This window comes from Lates calcarifer, linkage group LG3 (assembly GCF_001640805.2).
Source record: "Lates calcarifer isolate ASB-BC8 linkage group LG3, TLL_Latcal_v3, whole genome shotgun sequence".
NCBI lineage: Eukaryota > Metazoa > Chordata > Actinopteri > Centropomidae > Lates > Lates calcarifer.
The window spans coordinates 18,849,099-18,868,462 of record NC_066835.1 but is presented as its reverse complement, the minus strand read 5'-3'; the positions used below and the strand labels follow the sequence as shown (position 1 = coordinate 18,868,462).

The 19,364-nt window shown below is 41.0% G+C and overlaps 3 protein-coding genes across 3 annotated transcripts in view; 1 reads left to right on the top strand and 2 right to left on the bottom strand.

Annotated features, from left to right (window-relative positions):
• Positions 1-6,061, top strand: part of LOC108881893 (C-type lectin domain family 4 member C-like) — a 29,433-nt gene extending 23,372 nt beyond the window's left edge. Inside the window, 10 exon segments of the mRNA XM_051068490.1 lie at positions 153-284; positions 441-509; positions 670-738; positions 973-1,041; positions 4,702-4,770; positions 5,009-5,080; positions 5,241-5,328; positions 5,330-5,366; positions 5,509-5,633; positions 5,715-6,061. Coding sequence (XP_050924447.1) covers positions 153-284; positions 441-509; positions 670-738; positions 973-1,041; positions 4,702-4,770; positions 5,009-5,080; positions 5,241-5,328; positions 5,330-5,366; positions 5,509-5,633; positions 5,715-5,892 — 908 coding nt within the window. The 3' untranslated portion in view covers positions 5,893-6,061.
• A 781-nt stretch (positions 6,062-6,842) lies between these two features.
• Positions 6,843-13,906, bottom strand: LOC108881935 (zinc finger MYM-type protein 4). The gene is made up of 19 exons (XM_018674141.1): positions 13,718-13,906; positions 13,268-13,418; positions 12,784-12,899; positions 12,542-12,688; positions 12,220-12,370; positions 11,955-12,127; positions 11,725-11,860; positions 11,364-11,498; positions 11,217-11,257; positions 10,967-11,084; positions 10,701-10,813; positions 9,935-10,151; positions 9,583-9,794; positions 9,323-9,494; positions 9,046-9,197; positions 8,249-8,363; positions 7,909-8,157; positions 7,678-7,807; positions 6,843-7,424 (listed from the first exon to the last, which is right to left on the bottom strand). Exons 1-19 carry the CDS (start codon positions 13,835-13,837, stop codon positions 7,244-7,246), a joined length of 2,829 nt encoding a protein of 942 aa, XP_018529657.1. The 5' UTR covers positions 13,838-13,906; the 3' UTR covers positions 6,843-7,243.
• Positions 13,907-13,958: 52 nt separating this feature from the next.
• Positions 13,959-19,364, bottom strand: part of LOC108898774 (uncharacterized) — a 57,266-nt gene continuing 51,860 nt past the window's right edge. Inside the window, exons 20-30 of the mRNA XM_051069226.1 lie at positions 17,102-17,261; positions 16,791-16,858; positions 16,424-16,677; positions 15,874-16,054; positions 15,508-15,711; positions 15,257-15,407; positions 14,883-14,953; positions 14,615-14,707; positions 14,304-14,536; positions 14,032-14,176; positions 13,959-13,964 (exon numbers count right to left, since the gene is read on the bottom strand). Of these exons, the coding sequence (XP_050925183.1) occupies positions 13,959-13,964; positions 14,032-14,176; positions 14,304-14,536; positions 14,615-14,707; positions 14,883-14,953; positions 15,257-15,407; positions 15,508-15,711; positions 15,874-16,054; positions 16,424-16,677; positions 16,791-16,858; positions 17,102-17,261 (1,566 nt within the window). The remainder of the gene's footprint in view (positions 13,965-14,031; positions 14,177-14,303; positions 14,537-14,614; positions 14,708-14,882; positions 14,954-15,256; positions 15,408-15,507; positions 15,712-15,873; positions 16,055-16,423; positions 16,678-16,790; positions 16,859-17,101; positions 17,262-19,364) is intronic.

The following is a 19,364-nucleotide window of genomic DNA, read 5'->3' as shown; positions in this document are numbered from 1 at the left end:
CAATGAAATATAAATATGAAGGGCTAGAAAATTTAAATATTCAAGTAAAGTATTGTTCACCACTGGTTATTGAACAATAATTGAATACATTTCAATTATCACCCTCTGTGCATATCTAAACATGTGTCTCATGTCATGTGTCTCCTCTACAGGTTCAACAGGTGAAGCTCCTGCCTCTCAACAAACAAAATCTACCAGAGGGTCAAAGTTCACATCAGAGAGAGTGGCCCTGATGGTTCTCTGTGCTCTGATGGCAACTGCTGCCATTGTTATTTATGGTCTCTGTGAGTTTCTAGAGTTTCTACATGAAATAATAAACAAGTAATTTCATGTGAAGAAAATCACAACAGACCAGTACTTTATGGTTTTTTAAAAATCAGTCATTATTGTTCATTATCTATTACTGACCTTTACTGACTACTTCCTGTTTTTAAAACCAGATTTAGATAATTTCCTAACTCTCCAAACACTGAGAGATGAGAATGAAGCTCTGAAAAGAAACCTCACAGGTAAGTCTGTCAGGGTTCACACCTGTGAAAAGCTTCAGTCTCTACAACCTTGTCCAGTCACTTTAACATGTGACACATTTTGGACAAAATCTGGATTGTTTATAACCTCTATTAGTTCAATTCCACCAGGTGAAAATGTTTTTATCCTCTTTCATAACAGAGAGACTCAGTGAGACAAAACCATGCACCACAGTGCAGCCTGTGTCCACAAAACCTCCTGAAGTAAAAGGTAAGTTATTGTTTTTTTTCCTGTCACATATTTGCATCTTGGATTAAATTTAGATGATCTGAAATATTCCTCAGTTTAATTCTAAAAGTTGATTCCAGATATGAATCTGCTTTCAAATGTATCTCTTTGTGTTTCCTCTCAACATTTTTGACTTGTGTGAAAGTTATTTTTCTGTTCAGATTCCTGTTAAGAGGCTGATGAAAGTGAAATCTTTTTTATCTTCTTTCATAACAGAGAGACTCAGTGAAACAAAACCACACACCACAGTGCAGCCTGTGTCCACAAAACCTCCTGAAGTAAAAGGTAAGTTATTGTTTTTTTTCCTGTCACATATTTGCATCTTGGATTAAATTTAGATTATCTGAAATATTCCTCAGTTTAATTCTAAAAGTTTATTCCTGATATGAATCTGCTTTCAAATATATCTCTTTGTGTTTCCTCTCAACATTTTTGACTCATGTGAAAGTTATTTTTCTGTTCAGACGGTCCTGTAAAGAGACAGATGGAAGTGAAATCTTTTTTATCCTCTTTCATAACAGAGAGACTCAGTGAAACAAAACCATGCATCACGGTGCCCCCTGTTTGCCCAACACCTCCTGAAGTAAAAATAAGTAAGTTACAGATTTTTTTTGTCACATATTTTCATCTTCTGATGATGATTAATCAAACAGTGATGGACTGACAGATACAGTTGACAGAAAACAGTCTCTGATTGTCTCAGCTTCTCTCAGATTCAAACTCTTTACCTTTAAACTTCCTGCTGCTTCCAAATCACGTGATTTCTTTGTTGTGATCTCTTCAAAGATGATTCATGTGTGAGGTGTGAAACAGGCTGGGAGCAACATGGAGGACAGTGTTATTATTTCTCCACCAGCCGTTCATCCTGGAATGAGAGCAGAAGCTTCTGCCAAAGTGAAGGAGGAGACCTGGTTAAGATAGACAGCAGAGAGGAGCAGGTATAAAACACTGCTGCAGATTCATGTTCTCACATATTTTATCACGTTTCATCATCTCAGCATAGAAAAGTCTCACAGAGGAAATTTCATCCACATTTTCCTCTTCAGAGTTTCCTGGAGAAAACAGTGAGAAAAAAAATGGAGGCTTTTCAGGACTTGTTCTGGATCGGACTGACAGACTCAAAGACAGAGGGTGAATGGTTGTGGGTGGACGACTCACCACTGAACACAAGGTTTGATTTTTGTGAAAACATTTTTGTCCATTTCCTGTTCAAAGTTCAAAGTTTTTACTGATCCACTTCTTTCTGTTCTTCATCTCTTAGTCTGAGTTTTTGGTTCGACACTGAGCCAAACAACTGGACTGGGGGGGATCCTGATGGAGAGGACTGTGCGCACATGGGGGAGATAGGAGGAGCAATAGATCTGAAGTGCTGGAATGATATATCCTGTAAAGTGAATCAGAAATATATTTGTGAGAAACAAGCAGAGAACAGACGTTGGTCATGTGTCTGAAATCCAGTTAAATTTAAGTAAGTCCAGTTAAGAGTTTAACAATCTGTGACATGATGCTGGTTTTGACCTTGCAAACATTTAAAGATCTCCTCCAGACAGATATTAAAAATACTTTGAATAATATCTTGTGTCTGATTTGAACAGAATCATTCAGCTTGATATTGATCTTCTTCAGTTCACATGTAAAATATTTTATAAACAATTTTCAACCATAAACTTATTTTCCTTTTATTGCATTATATTTTTTATTACTTTCTTTTTTCTTTTTCTTTTTATCTATTTAACTGTGGATACAACTGATCCAACATCTACAGTTTATAAATACAACAGAAACTGTGTTTTAACATCTTTGATTCATTTTCTGTTTAATGAAAATAAACAGTCCCTGTCTATTCATGTCCTGTTGGTGTTTGACTGATTTGATGCTTTATGTTGTGCTGAACTTGAAGTGTTGAAAGAGACAAAAGGGGAAAAAGCTCATGGTGGAAATAGTTAAGACATAAAAGGACCAGAAGAGGGCGACACGTCCTCATCTGCTCTGACTGTAAATTTGCATCAATGAATATGAAACTGTTCAGGTTCAAACTAAATAAAAATGGATCAACATCTGTGGCCTCACTGTTACTGAGAATAAATCATTTATTCAAATTTTAATTAGAAACGAATAGTTAAAATTGAATAATTATTCAAACACAACAAAAATCTGGTTTTGAGGAACTAGATTCTCCTCCCCATCTTTCAGTCTGACAGGAAGTTTGTTTTTTAAGACACTGAGACTGAGACTGATGGTCACTCAGTGGTAAAACAGCAGGTGTTGATGGAGCGATGAACGATGGTGTGAATCTCAAAATCCAGGAGAGAAAAATTAATCAGGTGAGTCCTAAATAAAATGCATATATGACTGTTTTTAACATTTTCTGTTTCCACTGTCTGTCTGTCTGTTTACAGCATTTTAATTTGTTGAGACTGAGTGAAACGTGTGAGAATCAACAACTGTTGCTTTTGTTTCAGAGAAAGTTTCCTCATCGACTGACACCACTGACACTGAAGTGAGGATCCTGAGGACTCAGCACAATGAGTCGTCCACAGGGCTACACAGAAGGTAAGAACCAGTGACGTGGTGGTAAATCAACAGGAAGCTGAACTGTGACACAGAGATGACGACAAAAGACAGATGTCTATGATTCTAGTCTTCTCTTCTCTGACTGCCTGAGTAAACTGTTTGCACAACCTAGACAATCTGGGCTTTGTGGAGTGCTTCTGGGCCCGGCTGCTCCTCTGTCTCACCAGGAGCTAGGCCATTGCATTGTGGCGTCTGCAATCTCTCCTTGCATTTCATCCTCAATTGGTGGATCTTTAGGCTTTTCTTGCTCTTGCGGATCTTGCCGCACAACTCCTCTATACTCGCCCTCGTTTGTCCGTTACTGTTCACTGTTAACCTTGAATCTGTCTGGCTGGGGTGCTCATCACTGGGTATAACGCCTGTCTTCTATCTGTAGCCTATTCCTGATAGTCTCTGGTTTCTCCAGATAGTTGTGATGACACATCGACTGATGCTAAGCTAGGGCACATCATCAGTGATGCAGTATAGTTGTCACATAAATAAACAAACGGTCTTGCAGATTCAAGTCAAGAAATGGAAGAAAAAGGACAAAATGTTTCCTGCTGCTATCAGTGAAATACTTCCTCCTCTTACAAAGGAAGACAAGTTTGAGGTTTAGCTTTTTTATCTGTTGATCATGTGTAATAGATCTTGTCAGTTTAAACTTTTTTAAACTTGGAGTTTAAAACAGGCCTAGTTCATTGCTACAGCAGCATTTAGATTTCCTTTCAAGATCAATTCTAAGCTGATGAAACCATATCCTGAAAGTTGTTAGTTTGTATATTTAGGTTGTTGTACAATGACAAAGTGTTTGTGCACTGAGGCCCTGTATGTGTGTCTCATGTCATGTGACATCTGTTTCCTCTAAATGTTCAACAGGTGAAGCTCCTGCCTCTCAACAAACAAAATCTACCAGAAGGTCAAAGGTCACATCAGAGAGAGTGGCCCTGCTGGTTCTCTGTGCTCTGATGGCAGCTGCTGTCATTGTTATTTACCGTCTCTGTGAGTTTCTACAGTTTCTATGGACAATAATATAGAAACTACTGACCACCTTCACATGATGAAAATCACAACAGACCAGTACTTAAGTCATTATTGTTCATAATAAAATACTGACCTTTACTGACTGCTTCCTGATTTTAAAACCAGATTTAGATAATTTCCAAATCAAGACAAATCTCCAAACACTGAGAGATGAGAATGAAGCTCTGAAAAGAAACCTCACAGGTAAGTCTGTCAGGGTTCACACCTGTGAAAAGCTTCAGTCTCTACAAATTTGTCCAGTCACTTTAACATGAAACAATTTGACTGGTGTGAAATATTTTTGTTACTTATTTGTTCAGGTTCTGAAAAAAAGAGACTGATGACATTTTTTATCTTCTTTCACAACAGAGAGACTCAGTGAAACAAAACCACACACCACAGTGCAGCCTGTGTCTTCAAAACCTCCTGAAGTAAAAGGTAAGTTATTGTTTTTTTTTTCCTGTCACATATTTGCATCTTGGATTAAATTTAGATTATCTGAAATATTCCTCAGTTTAATTCTAAAAGTTTATTACTGATATGAATCTGCTTTCAAAAGTATCTCTCTTTGTTTCCTCTCAACATTTTTGACTCATGTGAAAGTTATTTTTCTGTTCAGACGGTCCTGTAAAGAGACAGATGGAAGTGAAATCTTTTTTATCTTCTTTCATAACAGAGAGACTCAGTGAAACAAAACCATGCATCACGGTGCCCCCTGTTTGCCCAACACCTCCTGAAGTAAAAATAAGTAAGTTACTGATTTTTCTTGTCATGTTTTACTCTTCTTACCTGTGAAAGAGAAAACAGTCTCTGATTGTCTCAGCTTCTCTCAGATTCAAACTCTTTACCTTTTAACTTCCTGCTGCTTCCAAATCACATGTGATTTCTTTGCTGTGATCTCTTCAAAGATGATTCATGTCTGAAGTGTGAAACAGGCTGGGAGCAACATGGACAGTGTTATTTTTTCTCCACTGGTATTGCATCCTGGGAAATCAGTTGGAGACCTGGTTAAGATAGACAGCAGAGAGGAGCAGGTATAAAAAAACTGCTGCAGATTCATATTCTTACATTTTATCACATCCTTATGTTTCATCATCTCAGCACAGAAAAGTCTCAGAGTAAATCTATATTTATATAAATCAATATATATATATAATTCAATATTTTCCTCTTCAGAAATTCCTGGAGTATAGACTGAGAGAAAAAATGGATAATCCTGACGACAAGTTCTGGATCGGACTGACAGACTCAAAGACAGAGGGTGAATGGTTGTGGGTGGACGACTCACCACTGAACACAAGGTTTGATCTTTGTCCATTTCCTGTTCAAAGTTAAGCTATAAGTTTTTACTGATCCACTTCTTTCTGTTTTTCATCTCTTAGTCTGCGTTTTTGGAGGAAAGGGGAACCAGATGACTGGAAAGGAAATGGTACTGATGGAGAGGACTGTGTGAGGATGGGAGAGAAAGAAGGAGCGTCAGACCTCCTGTGCTGGTATGATCAATCCTGCGAAACGCCTCACAGACGTATTTGTGAGAAACGAGCTGGACTTTGGGGATAACTGTCCATGTATCTCAAATCCAGCTGAACTTGAATTTTCAGCCTATTCACTGCTACAATCTTAGTAAAAGATTAAGAGCATAGAGCACTGCTATTTTTCATAAGCTAATGTCAAAAACAATTTAAAGCCTTGCAAACTTTAAAATGCAGTTTATTAAAGCTCCTTTACAACCAGCCGGCTCGTAACTGATTTTCTTCCTTTGTGCTATAATCACAGAAGTTATTAAAGTTATTTTATGAAACCGGGACTGTTAAACCTTTAAAGTGTCAATTTATACATTTATTGTGTATAAATCAATTCAGTTACTATTTACAAGATGTATTCACATATTTAAACTGAAATGAAATCTTATCTCAAGATAAGACAGAGTTTGTAAAATGTAATGCTGTATTATCTGTTGCAACTGACAGAATTCTACATTAATAAGAAAAAAGATAAATATTTTACAGCCTTTCAGACAGCCTACAGAAGCTGTGGGTTTAAAGGTGCTGTATGTAAATTTTTGCTATTGCTACATAGCTACAGTTAAAGTGTTTACTTACTGTTTACTTACCAGTGCTGAAGAAATGATGTGAGTTCAGCATCAAACTTCATTCCTTTACTTGCCAAGAGCGGTCTCCAGTGGTGGAAAGTAATGCCAGTCTTCTGCTTCCTTTCTATCACTAATTTTCTTTTACTGATATTAGCGCGCTAACCAGGATACGGTGGCTCGGTCTGTCTCATCACTTTCCGAAAGCAACTCACTGTAGCGTCCAGACTGCTCTGAAGAAGTAGCGGGTGTATTCTAACCTCAATCTTAACACAGTTATTTGATATATTGTTATTAAAAACACTGGTTATAGCAGCTTTATGTTGGTAAAGAGCTAAACAGCAGATGAAAATCTATCAAGTTTGACTGTTAGTTACATCTAAGTCAATAAAGGGAAATCCAAAATGGTTTGAAATCATGGTTGGTTGTAAATACTGAAAAACATCAGTTTATTAAATGAATCTGGGTTGAAGAGTTTGAAGAAATTGTAAAACATGGATGCGAACCTTCAGTGTGTGGAAAAAAAATTAACTTCCTCTTGACTGCATCCAAACCTGCTGATAACGTGATGAAAGAGGTCTCCTCTCTGCAGTCCAACAAATTTTAGGTGTTTGTTTGATACAAGTCATTTCTGATTGATGGAATGTGTTTCTCCTAAGTTTTTACATAATTTACAAACTTATAAACTCAACTCAGTGTCTAACTGAAAACACAGTGTCTAACTGAAAACACAGTCCTTCCAAAAACAACAAAAAAAGTCATTTAGCTGCCTACATCAACTCCACCTCATCAGATGTACATGTTGGGGTCCTCCACTGTCTGTCAGTTCACAGCTCCTCTATCTTCCCCCTGCAACTCTCGGACAGTGAGGGTTCGTACGAGCATGGCCTCCAAGGTGCTGTCATCCAAGAGGGTGGAGGAGAACCACAGAGGGCTGCTGGGAACGCAGCGGTGCTCTGGGCGGAGGTAAAACAAGTCACGGCGCTGCCTCACCGACTCCGAGCTGAATGGAAGGAGAACAAACATTTAAATTTGAGATGGTCATTTTGTCTAGACAGGTGCTCAGGAGCGGTTTTGAATTCTTGTCGAATAAATAACCATGCAGCACACATCATCGCGTCCTGAACTGTCTGCGTTGATACAGGAGAGAGCCAGATGTTAGTGGGCTTTATGAAACACTGTAGACGAAGAGACAAGAGCAAACAGCTGAAATACAAATTCATAAAACCATAAAACAGTGGGAGTCAGTCACTCACCACTTGGAGAGGTAGAACTCGTAGAGTCTGACCGGGCAGCGTAGAGGGTTCTCCGTGTTCTCCATCATCTCCAGAAAATCCTCTTCACTCTCATTTTTCTTACGTTTCTTAGCTGGGACTCCATCTGTGTCTGGAGAACACACACATACACACCACATCCCTCAACAACTCTTATTCTTCTGTGTTACTATAGGTGTTAAGATGGATTTTGACCTTCAGACATATTGGTACCTGGCTCTGCTTCGTCTATGGATATGGGCGGGTAGAAGCGCAGGAAGGTGGTCATGGTGTTGTTCGGGTTGGTTTTGGTGCAGCGCCTGACGTGGGCGAAGGACAGCTGGCGGTGCTGCTCCACCGAGGTGAAGCCAAAGTACTTGCAGCAGAAAAAGAGCAAAGTGTTGAGGAGGACGATGGGGGAGTACGCCCCCAACTGTTTACAGTCCCAAAGAAACTCCTCCTCCACACGGGACTGGACGTAACCTGCCGAGGAGAACGGAGACTGGATATAAATCTGATCAATATGAGTCGATTAGAGACAGAAAAAAAGACAAAGACTTGGATGATAACTCACCGCTGGCTGTGATTGATGGTTTGAAACCTCTCAGTATGTTGGTGAACTCAGTTGAGAACTTGTTGTAGATCAGATCACTGAATATGTTCTCCATACGACCGTTTTCAAACAGAAACTACAGAGAAACAGCAAAAAACAGATCAGTCAGGCAAACAGTATACACACACTGATGTCTGAAATCTGTAGTTTACAAAGGTGGAGAATTAAAGGAGCTATATGTAAGTTTTTGCTATCGCTACATAGGTAACGTTAGCATTAACGGCTGTTTACTAACCAGTCTGGAAGAAATGTTGCAAGTTTAGCATCAAACTTACTTCCTTTACTCACACACAGCTCTTTCGGTGGTGACTGTTTTGTTTGTATTTCTTTAACTTCTTTTCTTATACTGAAGTTAGCACGCTAACTAGCTAGCCCCATCCCCAACTCGTACGTCCCTGTAGGGTCCAGTCTGCTCTCAGTCCAACATGAGAGGATGTATTCTAATTTGTCAATAAACAGCTGTTAGCGCAGTGGAAGCAGAAACTTACGTTTAACACCTTTAAACATTAAAGTGGTGAGTGAAAAGTTTTCAGCTGAGAGATGCTGAAAGGTTTGACTAAAATCAGTAAGTAGTGAGTGACAATGATTATTTATTATTGCAATAATTATACAATGTTTAAGATATACTGAAGCACAGAAATGACTGGGTTTTTATTTGCTAGTACAAATTAACAAATACAGAGAAGTCCCACTCTGACATAGCAAGTTAGCTTAGTGAGATAGCATCATATGTTTCTTTACTGTGTTGTTCATCCTACCTGTTGTATGCTGAGGCACAGGTAGAACAGGCTGTCAGGGGAGTACGACTCTCCATCAGGCTGTTTCACCTCAACGATGAAGCGACAGAGGCTGTCGCTCAGTTCAGCTGCAGAGCAGCGAAGGATGTCCTCCTTTAACCTCACAGCACGTGCTAACAGATGAAAGTAGAAAGGACAAAGTTACGTACGTGAAATTATTAGGTTTGCTTCAAAGACCAAAATCCTGAGTTTACTGAAAGTTGTAAAAATGAAGGAAGAAAGACAGAACATAACATACAAGAAACAGGGTCCAGGTTGGTTTGTGATTCCCTCCACTGAATCCATCTCTTCCAGGCATCAATCCCACACTGACTCTTCAGTTTGTGGTGCTTCCTGGACATGACCTTAGAGACGTTTCCCTGAGATGTCTCCTCCCTTGATGCCTTAGACATCTGTTGCACCTTCGAGTCCTTGGACAGAGAAAAGGAACAAAGCTGACACCACAGAAAGAAAGATGAGACCACAGCCTGTAAACCGCTCTCACAGGTGATTTAATACCTTATTCTTGTTGTGGACTTTGCCCAGAGTCTGTGCAGGTGCAGGGTTCGACGAGCTCCGGGGCTCGTCTTTCATCTGCAGAGCAGGAGGAGGAGCTGGACTGTGAGGTCGACTGGGTGACCCGAGGCTGGCATCAGTGAAGGAGTCCTCCTTGCTGCTGAAACTACCCAGGTCCTCTTTATCCAAGTCGTGTGTGCAGCTACTGGTGAGGTCTGAAGGTTAAATCATGCACAGAGAGTTTGGATGTTCATGTTCCCTCCGAAGACCAAGTTCAAATCAGTCATCCATATTTATGAGCTAAAATCTACATCAGAACAAACTGGATCATCAGATAATTAAACTAATTTCTTACCTTTAAGAGCTTGAGTTTCTTGTCTTTCTTCGTCTTGTGTCACCTCTCTGGACTTCTGCCCGTCCTCTCTCTCGTTCCTGTCATCCTGCCTGGTCTCCAGCTCAGACTTTAAGATGAGATTTTCCTCGGTGGGTTCTGGTTGGAGCCTCTCTTCCACGTCTTGCACTGTTGGCTCAGGGCTGTCCAACCTCACGGGGAGGAACATGGGCACAGGCAGCTGTGAAAGGCAGAGTTTGGGAAACAGATTTGGTGACACCTAGAGGCTGTGCTCAATACTGAATTAATATACTCATGATTAACACTAACTGGGTCTTTGACAATATGGAATGATGGAAAACATAGGGAGGGAGGAGAAAGTGTGGATGATGTGGTCTTACTGCTGTAAGTCTGTGAAGCAGCTGAATGAAGAGTTTTCAACAGATGAAGACAAGAGCAGAGAACTTCTGTTAAAGGAACCAGACTCCACAGATAAAAACAGGAATTTTAGCATCCAGAACACTGGGAGTTGCTGGACCTGCCTCAACCACTTGTCGTTTGTTTGTGTTATTGTGTGGCACTTTTACGGATCTGAATACTTCCTCCATCACCGAAAGTCGCACACCACCACAAACAAATTAACTGTTCAAGGCTGTGGTATTTCAGCAGCTCCCGTGTTCTGCTCAGTAAAATTACTGTTTTTGTCAATGGAGTCTGGTATTGAAATATAGCGATGTTTCTGGTTAAACTAAAAGGATGAAACAAGGTTCTCGAGAGGTGTTTTTCGTACCGGTAACGGCAGGTTCACAGGTTGTGGTGTGTACTGGCTGTACATGTTCATAGGCAGAGGAACATACACCGGCACTGGGATAGGCAGCGTTATGACTTTGGGGACAAAGGTGTCTTCACACGACAAAGAGAGAGAAAACACAAACAACCTCAAAGCTCAGTATGAACAGTATAAAAGAACATGAGAGTTTTTGTATATTTAGCATATTTCATCATGAGCAAAGTCGTGCGTGTCAGCCTAACAGATAGATTTAAAGTGAATTTTACCTGTTTGTGCTCCAGTGTCGACAGTCTGTGTCGTACAGGAGACTCCTTTGTTGTGGACCAGAGGTGTGCAGAGCATGGACTTGTTCTTCAGTTCCTTGTGGTCTGTTTGAATACTGGCCTGAGGAACAGACACATAACGAGGAGTGAGAATGTGTCTCTCATGCAGCTGTTATCATTATAACTTGGCTTGTTTTAAATACAACTCGTCAACAGGAGGACTCTGATGATAACTGCACTGGAGTGAACTTACATGTCCAATGACCTTAGTTTGAATGTCAGACATGACGGAGGCTGTGGAGATATGACAGAATATGAGTCAGAAAAAAACGAATGAAATCTCGAGTCCACTGGTCTTTTGTGTTTAGATATGCGTGTGTGTGTGTGTTTGTGTATATACCATGTTGTGTAGTGCTGGAAGGGGCGATGCGCTGCTGAGCCAGAGCACTAGCAAGTGAGATAACATTAGCAATGACAGGGGAGGACTCTGTTTTGCCTGAAGCTGCTGTACTTGAGGCTCGGGGAGGTGAAGAGACTGTGGATAAGAAACAAAGAGGAGTCAGCAGGTGCTGTTAGTTAAACAGTTAACGACCTGATTAGAGCCGCAAGTAATCAAACATTAATCGCAAAGACGAGTTTGGCTTCCTGCAATTAAATGAACATGATGTTTGAAATGCTCTGCTGACAGAAAACTCTGCTGCATATCAAATCAAGCCCTTCCTAAATCAAATCAACCACCTGAAAAAACATATCGAACATACCTGTGTTGACCATCTGGACCTTTTTATTGCAGAAGTGTAAAAGACATTTCAGGTCACAGAAGTGTTTGACCTCCCCCAGCATGGGAAGACTCTGCCTCAGTTTCCCGTTACGACCGCAGGTGTCGCAGTTTGCAACCTGAGAGAAAGCAGAGAGGAAAAAATGTAGTCACTGCAGAAAAAACATTTAAAATTCAGACAGACTTGGAGGTGGAACATCCTGCTCTACTTACCCGGCAGAAGAGCATGTTGTATTTCGAGCTGCAGTCTTCAGAGCAGAACTCCTCGTCCTTGCCTTCATACTTTGCCGTCACCACCGTCCTGGAGATGGACTGGCAGTACACACACGAGCGACAGTGTTTGCCCCACTCCCTCTCCAGATCGTGACGAAAGAGCATCTTGCAGCCTCGGAAGAAACAAAGAAGAGTCTTGATTTAATTTCTTTGTTGTATTTTTACAATCTTTCATTACACATCTTCATCTGTTTGCTCTCTGTACCGTCACTGCAGAAGTAGCAGTCTTTGTTGTCGACCCTCTTGGCGTCTCTGATGATCCGTTCATTCTTACAGTATTCACACTTGCCCATGATGTTGTTGACCCTCTTAAACTCTTGAGAACAGGCCAGGCTGCACACGAAATTCATTTTGCTCTACGTCCAACACACACACACACACACAGTATTTTAACAAACATATCGTCACTGTGTACGTTACAGTTTTTAAACTATAAGCCTGAGTGTTTAATATTGTCATAACATGTGCTCCCCAGATTCCTTCAGATCAACTGGAGTTACCTATTTTAAAGAACAGAGCCAACACACCTTTTTCTGGATGACTTTGGGTGTAGTTTTTATAATGCGTCGACACTGGGCACATGGCAGTTTCTCTGGTGGTTTGAGGAAATCACTCTGGGTTTGGTCAGGAGCTCCTGTCGGGTTAGTGGCAGCGGTCAGGTCTTTCTGGGACTCCTGTGATACAGTGAAGATTTAAAAAAACATGGAAAATGTTTTAAACTGTAACAGAAGAGACTATGAAACTCTCTGTATAGTCTATAGGTTGTTACCTTGAAAGCCATGGCACAGGTTAGAGTGCAGAAGTTTCTGATGGAGGCATCTGACATGGCGAGGTGGCAGGCTGGCACTGTGGTCTTTGCACAGTTGTCACAGTTCAGTGGAATACCTGTGGAGAAGCGGAGGTTTGTAATGGAAAAACTTCCTGAATATGAACATCAGGAACAGCGAACAGGACGTGTGGTGTGACAAAGAACATCTGATGTGGCGTCCGGGACAGAACGACCAAAGTCTAGCAGGTCAGAATTTTCTTTTACGGTCCTGTCTAGCGTGGTCAGGGTGAAACTAGTAGTGTTGTCAAAAAATAATGGCACTATGGTCGCATAATGTGACATGGTGACAATTGTGAAAAACGCAAAAATCATGCAGTCTGATTCCAGCTCTTGTCTCGATGACACATGACAGAATCACTTGGTTCACTAAGAATAAAGGAGAAAGACAAACAGCAGCCGTCTTGACAAAACAATCGCCCAGTACCTGACGCACTGACCGCCTGGATCTTTGATGCCATCACACAGCTGCTGGTACAGAAGAGCTCCACCATGTCTTCACTGTTTTTGTTTTCAACCATGTCTGACATCAGGTGAGACGTGCGGCACATGGCACACGGCTGCGGCGTCTGGATTTTCTGCCAAGTATTAAAAAGCAAAGAGAGATTAATTCCTCATCATCAACTTGGTGCAACTCAGAGCATGGGTGGTCACCTCATCTAGAGCAACTTATAGACAACAATATGAATGTTTTTACAAAGCTTTTTCCCTTTTTTATTGATACAACATTTTGTTTTTAGCTATATAACCTTAAAGGTTTTATTTTATCCTGTTTTATCATACAGTTTATACTTGAATAATTCTGTTTCCTCACCATAAAATACAAACAAAGAACTAAACCAGACGTCGCTTCCAGCATAACTATATATTTTCTTACCTTTTTGAACTGGGCCAAACACTCTGCACTGCATAGTTTTTTGTTGCCGTCTTCCATCTTGAGCATGAGCTGTGTGCTGCAGCGGGAGTGACAGTTTTCACAGATGGGCAACTTGTTCATGTTGCAGAAACGGAGAAAACAGGGGTCACTGCAGACCTTGTGGACGACGCCCTGCTGTATGATCTCATGTTTGCTCTGCAGGAGAAACAAAGGACAGCGTGTCAATGTAGTTTATCCTCCTTTAAACCTGGATGACAAACAACAGTGAGTTGAAATGAAAAAAAATGTTTTTACTATAATAACATGGTTGTTACCACACAGTTACAGTCACAGTTACTGTTGGTGGACTTTATTTTCTTGTAGTTGAAGGAGGACAGGCAGGTCTGGCTGCAGAAGTCCTTCATTGTCCCTTCAGTATCCACCGGAGCCTGGAGGACGTCCTGAGACTGTGTTAACACCCTGGAGGGAAGATGGGATGAGTTAAAATATACGTGTTTAGTATGTGTTGTTTTAAAATATGTGTTAACAAAGAACTCCTTGAAATCGTTTTCCAGACTAAAGCAGAAAGGATGATATGAAGACTCACTGAAGACAGAACTGGCAGGTCTTCTTAACTGGTTTGATTTGGTAAAATTTTAAAAGGCAGGAAGTGGCGCAGAAGATATCGGCGTGGCCTTTCCTCTGGTAAACAGTTTCTCCGTCCATCAGGACCGTTTTGCAGTTGGAGCAGGAGGCAGGCAGATCCATGTGGGCGAGGGTGGGAGCGGTCGACGTAGAGTCTCCAGTCAAAGAAAAGACAGAACCAATCTTCAGGTCCTCCTGTCGAAAACAAAACTGTGTGACATGCCGCTTCCTTCGAAATCATGTGCTTCTTATGAGCTTTGACGTGTGTCCTACCTTTGCAACATTCGGCTCATCCTTGATGTTTTCTGTGGATACGGAGGGTGGGAGGTTCTGGTTGTACTCCTCATCGATGGGCTCTTCCTTTATCTTGATGGAGGATAAAGAAAGAGATGGATATGTGATGTCTATGTGATATATTCTAATCCTCACAACCACCTAGAGAGGAAATACTTTGCTGTAGAGACTATATTCATGCTGTGGCTGCTCATACCAGAAATGAGGAAGTCAAAACCTTAAATCAGTGTTTTACAATATTACTCACACAGTCCAGATTTGGCAGCGCCGGCTTCACGTCTTTAATATCACACTCCTCATGTAAAGGGCTGTTCCTCTCTATAAAGACAAGGTGAAAAGTCATGTCATGGATTTTTAAAAACATGATCTGAAAGAAGGAGAACTTCCTTTGCTGAAGACACACTTTCAGGTCAAACATAAAATCAGGGATAAACTCTAACTCAATGAGGAGACAGGAACATAAGGAGAAGAAACATTTCTGGTTTTAGGTGAAGAAGCAGCCTCATGTTTGTAAACTGCAGTCAGAACTAGATATTCTACGATTCAGTGCAACCATACCTCAGCAGTGCTAATGAAGGCAGTGAGAGAAAGGTGACCGTTCAAACTCCAGCTGTACAATACCTGTCACCGTGAGAGACTGAGCCTTGTGGACCATCATACATCTGTTGCTGCAGAAGAAGTCCAACCTGCCCTCTTCGTTTTTACTTTCAACCATGTCTGACATCTGATGGGAAGTCTGGCACATGGGGCACAGATGAGGAGTCTTTACTTTCTGCAAAGTTTAAAAAAAACAAACAAAAAAAAAATGTAAATGTCACTTTCTGAACATCCCAAAAGAAGTTTTTACATATTCTGAAGTTCGATTTCTGCACCTCTTTGAACTTGACGAGACATTCCTCTCTGCAGATGGTTTTACTGCCGTCCTCCATCTTCAGCGTGAATCGTTTGTCGAGGCAGACGGAGCTGCAGACGTCACAGAGAAACACGGGCAGGTTGTTGGCTTCATGATAGTTGATGAAACAGGTGTCGCTGCAAAGTCTGTGGAGCGTGCCGTCCAGGGTCAGCTTGAATTTGCACTGAGGACGACAAAGACACAGTGCCACAGAGAAATTAAGTGTCAGGAAGTTGTAAAGTGTAAGGCAGGAGGAAGTCTTTTCCTTTAAATATCACATGAACAGATCACTGCACAAACCCCACTGTAACAGATCAAAAGCACAGGTGGTTTCTTTTTTCCTTACATAACAAAATCTGGCGCACATCCTGCACTCTGAACGAGGTCCCACTAGCGGCGGGGGTTTCGGGGCAGCCATGTTGATCTTGGATTTGACAGAGGAGAGGCAGGTTTCACTGCATAACTCCTTCATGGTTCCTGAGTCGTCCACCGGAGCCAGGATCATGTTGTGAGGCCGCATTATCACCCTGAGGAAATAAGGATGAATGAGATCAAGACGGGATGTTAAGACAGTAACCTTGTTTTGGGGTTAAGTGGGTTAAGAGCTCCAAAAGTGAAAATCACTTTACCTCAGTGTCCTGAATTTAAGAGCAGATGTTGCAGTATTTTACTGCACAATGTAAATCATTGCTTGAAAAATGACTGAAGCAATTAATCAATTATCAAATTAGATGATTATTTTTCTGTTGATAATCTATTTATTAACTTAAAAAACTGTGATATAACCATTGAACTTTTGCATTGATTCACAAAGGACTCAGTCTCTCTGCCTCTTTCATACAAACAAATCAGGCATCAGACGTAGAAAAGCACAAAGTAAAATATCCTGGACTTACTGGAGGCAGTTGTAGCAGGTTTTGGTGACTTCTTTGATGTGTGGATGCCTCTCAGAGAGACAGGAGGCTGAGCAGAAAACCTCTAAAGACCTCTTCGGCTGGTAAACCGTCTGCCCTCTCGGCAGCCTCTTTCCACAGTTGCAGCAGACGACCCACGAGTCTGCGATGATGAGTGTCGGCGTTGTGTCCGATTCAGCAGCTTGAGAGTCGTTATTTTCATTTACAGTGGAGTCTGAGGCGACTGTTACCTCCTCCTGTGGGGTGATCAGACAAACTATCTCTCTCTGCTTTACAACTGTGCCTCAATCAAGAGGAAAACTTTATTTAAAACACAATAAAAAGGCTGCATATAAACAAATATACTCACAGTGTCTGATTTCTGTTTCGATTGTTTGCCTTTTTTCTTATTTTTTAACTGAGCTGAAACTTTCTTTCCTGAGGGAAGAAATCAGAAACATTTGATCAAGTTTACTGCAAATACATGAACTAACAGAGTGAGTGACATGTTACTTTAATGCCCCTTATTCAACATTTAAAAGCACTATAACAACGTTACAGAAGAAACTAGACTAGAAGAAAAGGAAGTAAAGAAAAATAGGAGCAGCTCTTGAGACAAACAAAATCTGCTGAACAATTCAGAAAGCAGACGTACAGACAGACAAACCTACTGTTCTCTACCTTGAAGCTTGTATATGATTGCAGGCCGCAGTTTGTAAGATGTCACACAGGCTCGAGTGCAGAAGAGCTCCACCATGCCCTCGCTGTTTTTGTAGTCAACCATGTCTGACATTTGTAGAGAAGTGTGGCACAAGGTGCACTGGTGAGGCGTCTTAGTTTTCTGTAGAAAAACGAGAGAAAACAATAGCGTCTATTGTTTCCACCCATTCCCACCCAAGAACAGGGGAAAATAAGTTGTCCTTTAATGCTCCAGTGGCTGAATGGGAGCAAATCCCTGCATTTTAATCTTTTAATGTGGTTTATTCTTCAATGATAAAGAGTCCTGGTGAAGGTCTACATAGATCTCTATAAGAGAGTATTTCATACTCATTTTTTAGTGATGTAAAAATGATTCAGTAAGTTAATCAGCAAAAAATGTTCATGATCCAATAATTATTCTGGTCATCTCTTAGGGAAAAATGTTTAATATTCGCCTCTTTCAGCTTCACACACATGAGGATTTGCAGCTGTTCTTTACCATGTATCAGTGTAATTTTTAATTTTGGGCTGTTGTTACGACAAAACAAACTATCATAAGACATCATCTTAGGCTGTGGCAGCTTCAGATGCACATCTTTTACAATTTTCAGACATCTTTAAAGGTAAACAATACACTGCAGAAAAATAAAAGACCAATCTGTATGAAAATGGATGTTAGCTGCAGCCCTAGCCATGTTAAGTGGATCAGGATGCAATATTATGTATTTTTTCACCCCACTGACCTGAATGACTCGATCTTTCACTACACTGAATGCAGCCAGTGTGGTTTATTTTGAGGCAGCTCCACAGACTAATAATAAGTGTCCATGTTGTTGTTTCTGTGGCAGGCAGATGCCACAGCGCACGCTTGAGGAAGTGTTTCCATGGCACTGCTCTAAAACGAAAAAATTATCTGTGTCCTGCAGCTGTAACTGGATTAGTGGCGGTTTACAAACACGAAGCAGCAGGAGAACCAAACAAATGATCTGATCACTGACCTACAGGAAAATGGAAAGTATGTCAGTAAGACATACTTTCCATTTTGTTGTTACATTAGATGATGAGAGAATAAAAGTTAGTAGTTATTTGTCTAAAATATGCAAAGTCTCTGGTAGAGAACGCCATTAGAAAACACTCTAAAGGGCTGGATAACCAACCAGGTATAAAGGGAAACTGCCTCAAACCCTCAGGGCCCCAAAAAACTCCAAGTTTACTGCATAACGTTTGGATCTAAATAATTAGATTAATCGCAAATTTAAGAGAAATCTGCTCAACTTAAGTACAATATTAACTCTGATTTAATCCTCCATCTTGTAGCCTTGTCCTGTAGATGCCCTCTTTAATAAGACATGCATCTAAAAATTACTGTCTTTAATAATCAGCTGATTGTTCAGCAAATTAAATGTTCAAACACTGAACATCCTGAAGCCCAAATTAACATATTCTAGTTGCCTGTTTTGTCTGACCAACTCCCTGCTCTTTATCTTACTGAACAGATGTAATACTTTAGTGTTGCCCCTTACTTCTAAATCACGCTGATTAAATGCCAAATGAGTAAATGTAAAACAGAAATATCAAAAACACGAAGACGGTGAGTTCACGGTCATAGAAACATTTTCATGTTTGAGGTCGGAGTATTTTTTGACATTTTTGCTTTAAAATGATCAAATTACATATCAACAAATGCTGATTGACTTTCTGCCAATTAATCATGTCAGGTCTAGAGGACTGCGTGGCGTCTGTTGCCTGAAAACGGCACGTGTTGTGGGGTTAGTTGGTGCCCAAAACAAGTTTTTGCCCCAGGGTCCACCAGCAGGTGAATCCGCCCATGGTGAAACACAGTATGTTTATGATTATAATCTCCAGCTGCTCAGACGCTCTCCTCTCTGCGATCAGACCCGACTCACCGTTACCTGTTGCTGGGGCAGAGATGTTGTCGGTACAGTCTCTGACTCCGGCTCCGTCCACGGGAACAGTGACGGGACGCGCCTCGCCTCAGCGCAGCGTAATAATTCCTCTGCCCTCCGATATAATCCTGATTTCTGAAGTGATCGCGCCACACTCGCAGGCCGTGAACCCTGGTCATCAGCACGGGTTGTAACTTTTGGATCGAAACGGGGTTCTTGATGGCCTCCAGCCATTCGCAGCACAGAGGCGGATTGGAGGGGAAAACGTGAAATTTTTGTTGCGTGGACAGTCTGGACGTGCGGACGTTTCCACAGCCGGGACGGAGCACTTCATCCTG

Coding starts and splice junctions, on each gene's coding strand:
- LOC108881935 (XM_018674141.1), bottom strand. CDS start 13,837: ATGAACAAGTTGCCCATCTGTGAAAACTGTCACTCCCGCTGCAGCACA. Junction 11,499..11,724: donor GGTCCAGATGGTCAACACAG/GTATGTTCGATA, acceptor TCTTATCCACAG/TCTCTTCACCTCCCCGAGCC. Junction 8,158..8,248: donor ACCATCAATCACAGCCAGCG/GTGAGTTATCAT, acceptor TCTCCTCGGCAG/GTTACGTCCAGTCCCGTGTG.